At 64.3% G+C, this 5,403-nt stretch overlaps 1 protein-coding gene across 1 annotated transcript; it reads left to right on the top strand.

Moving 5' to 3' along the window:
* Positions 1-2,394: 2,394 nt before the first annotated feature.
* On the top strand, positions 2,395-5,025 carry KISS1R (KISS1 receptor). The gene is made up of 5 exons (XM_075535133.1): positions 2,395-2,638; positions 2,996-3,120; positions 3,893-4,028; positions 4,223-4,455; positions 4,582-5,025. The coding sequence occupies exons 1-5, from the start codon at positions 2,395-2,397 to the stop codon at positions 5,023-5,025; spliced, it is 1,182 nt and encodes a 393-aa protein (XP_075391248.1).
* The last annotated feature ends 378 nt before the right edge of the window (positions 5,026-5,403 follow it).

The following is a 5,403-nucleotide window of genomic DNA, read 5'->3' as shown; positions in this document are numbered from 1 at the left end:
CCCTTCTTGAGGTGATTGAACTATTGTGTGATATGTGGATAAAACAGGTTTTTGTCAATAACGTGGTTTAAAAAAAAAAGACGCACTGCCATCAGGTCAATTCTGACTCATGGTGTCCCCATAAAGCAGAGTAGAACTGCCCCTGTGGGTTTCTGAGGCTGTAAATCTTTTTATGGGAGTCGAAAGCCTCATCTTTCTCTCATGAAGCAGCTGGTGGATTTGAACTGCTGACCTTGTGGTTAACAGCCCAGCACCTGACCCAGTTCCTCTAACAGAACAGGAAGGAATGAATTCCAGGGGGCAAAGTCCCCTCACTCCTGAGGAGGGAGCCCTTCCCTCTATCTTTAGCACCCCCCCACACCCCAAGCACCCTCCCAGCCCCAAGCACCCACCCATGAACTGCCACTGCTCCCCAAAGCCCCCCCCCCCCATTTGCCTCCTCTGAGCCTTCCTGCAGGCAGGATCCGAAAACCTCCCAGGAGCGCCCTCTGGCCTTCCCTTTCTTCTCCTCCTCCTCTTCCTCCTCCTCCTCCTCCTCCTCCTCCTCCTCCTCCTCCTCCTCCTCCTCCTCCTCCTCCGGCTGGCCCTCCCCCTTTTAGGTCATTGTGGAGCATACATCTGAGATATAAAAAGAACCACTCAGCACATGCCTTCAGCCCTCTCTACTTGCCCCTCCTTCTAGATATTCAATGGCCTTGGAAACCTGAGGGTGGTTGACTCATCCACTCCCCCTGGTCGTGGCTTGAATTGTGTCCCTCAGCAGGACGGATTGAAAAAGCCTAACCTAACCGCTCTGCCTCTTCTCATCCGCAGGGGCCGGTCCCAGGAAAGGACTTCATGCTTGGTCAAGCAGAGGGGCTGTGAAAAGAGGAGGCCCCTCCAGGAAACAGAAGGACCAGCAACGGCAACAAGGGGCTCAGACAAGGGGCCCCTTGTGAGGACGGCACAGGACCCGGTGTTGTGGTGTTGTTTCATACCGTTGTGCCTGTCACTGTGGGTCGGAACCACTGAGAGTGTGCAGAATTGTGGGAGGATGTTTCTGTGGGTTAGAGGCACCCTCTGTGGTTTCTTTGTGGGCACAGCATTGGGTGACTATGGCATCCTGAAGCCGTTGCGACGTAAAGGCCAAGGATGCTAGAGAGTGGGATAATAGCTAAGCAAAGGTTGGTAGTTCAAACCACCAGGGAGCAAGTGTCCGGGGGTGAGGGGACCTGGTGATGCTCCCTAGTAGAGAGGACAGCACCAGCAACACCATGGGGCTGGCTGTGCCCTGTGACATGGGATCGCTGGAATCCCAGAGGCGGGACTACACAAACTAGCGTCTTTTTCTCTGCTGTGTGCTCTTCCACGCACCCTGGCCCTCCTGGTTGCACCTCCAGGTGTGGGGCTGTGGGTCATCTGCCCTTCATCTAGTCCATGCAGCTGATGGCTCACGGTGCCCATGTCCCCCTTGTCAGGAGCTCGGGTGTCTGCCAGTTACTGCCAGCTAAGTGGGCACGGAGGCGCCCCGGTGGCGCACTCTGTTAAGCGTTGGGCTGTCAACCGAAAGGCCAGGGGTTCAAACCCAGCAGGCGATGGGACTCAGATCAGGCAGGCATTCTGCTGCTTCCTTGGAAACTGACAGCCTCAGACTAGAAGGGACAATTCTCCCTCCGCTGTCCTACAGGGTCGCTAGGAGTCCGGATCACTCATAGCTGTAGGTTAGGGGTGCAGGTGGGAGGCCGATCCCTTGCAGCAGTCAACGTCCCGGCGGTGTTGAGCTCCTTATTTAGGCACAGGCATCTTCTGGCCGCCACACCTGGACAGACCTCACCTGCCATCTTCAGTGGCTGCCGGTGGCCAGGGGACAAATGCCTAACCAGCACTCAGGACACAACTAGCAGTCCGGACCAGCCCCCTGGAGACCAAACCCCGCGCGGGTCAGGCTCGGCCCTCAGGCGGCGCGGGCTGCTCCCTCTGGCTTCGAGTCGCCCCCTCCCCCCCCCCCCCGCGCACCCCGCTCAGCTGGGTCCTTCCGGGGTCCACAGTGGCCTGCCCCTCCCCCAAACCCCCTTCCCAGCGCGCCTTTCCCGACGGGCGGGGGAGTGGGCGGGGGGAGGGCCGGGGCAGGTGAAAGGAGGGTGCGCAGGGCGCGGCCGAGGCGGTGGCGAGCGCTGCCGCGGGAGGGGCGGGAGGCGGGGCGCAGGGGGGCGCCGGGTCTAATTGCGCGGCGGTTGCCAGCAAGCAGCGCGCCCAGCAGTGCAGCTCTGCAGACCCGCTGCGTCGCCGGGCCAGACCCCACCCTGAGACTCGGACTCCGCGGGCGCAAGCCCGGCGGGCGGCCGGGAGGAGCCGGTAAGGGCGCGCATCCGGGGGCGCAATCCACACGGGTGGCAGCGAGGCGGCGGCGAAGCCATGCGCGCGGCCACCACGGCGGGGCCCAACGCGTCCTGGTGGGGGACCACCAACGCGTCGGGCTGCCTGGGCTGCGGCGCCAACGCTTCGGACGGGCCGGCCCCGGCGCCGCGCACTGTGGACGCCTGGCTGGTGCCGCTCTTCTTCGCTGCCCTGATGCTGCTCGGCCTGGCTGGGAACTCGCTGGTCATCTATGTCGTCTGCCGCGACAAGCAGATGCGGACCGTCACCAACTTCTACATCGGTGAGCGCCCCCGCGCCCCGGGAGCTCCCTCTGCCCTCCGGAGGGTCAGGTCTCCAACTTCGGGCGGCCGGGCTGGTTACCTGGGGGGGCTCAGGATGTAGAGAGTTCGTGCCCGCCGCCCGCGGGACGGGTGGGACAGCCAATACTGGCGCTGGGGGGCGAGGGGAGGCTGACGCGGCCCGCGGGGCCCAGTTTGCAACGCCCGGCAGTGGCCTGGAGTCGGTGTGGTGGCTGTAGGCCTGCCACTGTGTCCCCATATTGCAGATAAACAAACTGAGGTTCTGCGGGTTAGGGACCAGGGCTGCTGGGTGTGGGGAGGTTTTGGGGGCCCAGGGCCCTCACGCGGCTCGCCTGCAGCCAACCTGGCCGTCACGGACCTGACCTTCCTGCTCTGCTGCGTACCCTTCACGGCCCTGCTGTACCCGCTGCCCGCCTGGGTGCTGGGCGACTTCATGTGCAAGTTCGTCAACTACATCCAGCAGGTGCGCAGGCCAGGCTGGGGGGCCTCGTGGGGCGGGACCTGCGGACGTGGGCGGGCCCATGATGGGCGGGGGAAGGGTGCGGGAGGAGGGGCCAGGATGGAAGAGGGCAGGCCTGTCCCTGGGGCTGGGCAAAGCCATGGTGGGTGTAGGTAGGACCGAGACGGGAGGGGCGGGGCCTCGACAACAGGGTGGGGCCATGACGAGAGGGGCTGTGGGACTGGGGTGTGAAGAACTGGGGGGGGTCTGGTCGTTGGGACCGGGCCCAGATGAGACTTGGGGGTGAGGGCTGGGTGGGGTAGGCCAGGACGGAATGGGGGGGAACAGGTCACAGGGGGCGGGGCTACGGAGAACACAGGGGTTGGGGCGGGATCTGACTTGTGTGGGCGTGGCCAGGAGGCTAGGGGCGGGGTCATGGCAGGCTGCAGAGAGAACACAGGGGTCTGGGTAGGGTCTGGACCGAGCCATGACAGAAGGGCGGGGCGGGGCCTGGACCGCAAGCAGAAGTCAGACCCCTGTGCAGGCCAGACCGCTCCTGCCAGTGGGGTCTAGCGGGCCCAGGATTGCCCTCCTCCGCTTTCTGTCTCAGGATCTCAGCCCAACCCCAGACCCCTTATGCTCCCCAGCCCCTCTGCAGCTCCCTCAACCTGTGATCCCGGGACTGTCCTTCTTGTACTCATGTGGTCGGACTTGAGGGAACCGACTGAGAGGGCTGCGGGCTGGGGTGGGCGCTGGTCAGACAGCGCGCCACACGCCCGGCTCCCACTCCGCGCAGGTCTCGGTGCAGGCCACGTGCGCCACGCTGACAGCCATGAGCGTGGACCGCTGGTATGTGACCGTGTTCCCGCTGCGCGCCCTGCACCGGCGCACGCCCCGCCTGGCGCTGGCAATCAGTCTCAGCATCTGGGTGGGTGAGTGCGGCGCGGGGCCCGGGCGGGCGGGGGGTCACATCCGGGTGGGCCCTGCCGCCCTCTCCGGGCCTCGACTGCGCTACTGGGAAAGGGCGCGATCGCCCTTGCGCGCGCGCGGAGCGCCCGCCCGGAGCGGGCACCAGTGTCGGCGCCTAGAGGCTCTGCGGGCGGAGGCTGAGCCTGGCTACCCGCAGGCTCGGCAGCGGTGTCAGCACCAGTGCTGGCCCTGCACCGCCTCTCGCCAGGGCCACGCACCTACTGCAGCGAGGCCTTCCCCAGCCGCGCCCTGGAGCGCGCCTTCGCGCTCTACAACTTCCTGGCGCTCTACCTGCTGCCGCTGCTCGCTACGTGCGCCTGCTACGGCGCCATGCTGCGCCACCTGGGCCGGGCCGCCGTGAGCCCTGCGCCCGCAGACGGCGCCCTGCAGGTGCGCCCGGGTGGCCAGCCTGGGGCGGCGGGAGGAGGCGCAGTGTGTGGAGGGGTGTGACACCACGGGGAGGGCCCTGGGGGAGGCGAGTCCCCCGTTCAGCCTCCTCCTTCCCCCCACCCCCAGGGGCAGCTGCAGGCAGAGCGCGCGGGCGCAGTTCGAGCCAAGGTCTCCCGGTTGGTGGCCGCGGTGGTCCTGCTGTTCGCCGCCTGCTGGGGCCCCATCCAGCTCTTCCTGGTGCTGCAGGCGCTGGGCCCTGCGGGTGCCTGGCACCCGCGCAGCTACGCCGCCTACGCGCTCAAGATTTGGGCTCACTGCATGTCCTACAGCAACTCGGCGCTGAACCCACTGCTCTATGCCTTCCTGGGCTCCCACTTCCGACAGGCTTTCCGGCGAGTGTGCCCCTGCGCCCCCCGCCGCTCCAGGCGCCCCTGCCGCGCTGGGCCCTCAGACCTGGCCGCCCCCCACGCCGAGCTGCACAGCCTGGCGGCCCACCCGGCCCCCATCCGGACGCCGAGGCTGAGCAGCAGTGGGCTGTGTGTCCTGAGGCAAGATGCAGGCCCTCTCTGAGCCGACTTTGAGAGGTCCGGGCTGCCTGAATAGGGCCTCCCCTTGTTAATCGTTTTATTATAGTTACACATGGTCATAGTGGAAATGTTTGGTCCTTTTCTCCAATTTGGCACACTAAACAAAATGTTTACTCATGGTGTTTGCTGCTATTGATATTGTAAATGACTAGCTCTGTATGTTCTTGTACTGAAGATGACTTCACCTGGCACCTTCTGGATCTTTCCAGAAAACATCCCAAGACGTGTTCACATGCCCTGCCACCTGTGGTTCGATGTAATACTGTCAGGTGTCTATCTTGTTCCAGAGAAAATAAGTTGCTTATAATGGAAAAAGCGAGTGAGACAAGTTATTATTTCTACCTGGAGAGGGTCTGCAGCC

Source organism: Tenrec ecaudatus, chromosome 1 (genome assembly GCF_050624435.1).
Source record: "Tenrec ecaudatus isolate mTenEca1 chromosome 1, mTenEca1.hap1, whole genome shotgun sequence".
In the NCBI taxonomy this organism is placed as follows: Eukaryota; Metazoa; Chordata; class Mammalia; order Afrosoricida; family Tenrecidae; genus Tenrec; species Tenrec ecaudatus.
This window is presented reverse-complemented; position numbering and strand designations above follow the sequence as displayed.

Excerpts from the sequence above, each read along its gene's own strand:
- KISS1R (XM_075535133.1), top strand. The coding sequence starts at position 2,395 with ATGCGCGCGGCCACCACGGCGGGGCCCAACGCGTCCTGGTGGGGGACC. Across the intron at positions 2,639-2,995 it reads CGTCACCAACTTCTACATCG|CCAACCTGGCCGTCACGGAC; the intron begins GTGAGCGCCCCC and ends GCTCGCCTGCAG. Across the intron at positions 4,456-4,581 it reads CCGCAGACGGCGCCCTGCAG|GGGCAGCTGCAGGCAGAGCG; the intron begins GTGCGCCCGGGT and ends CCCCACCCCCAG.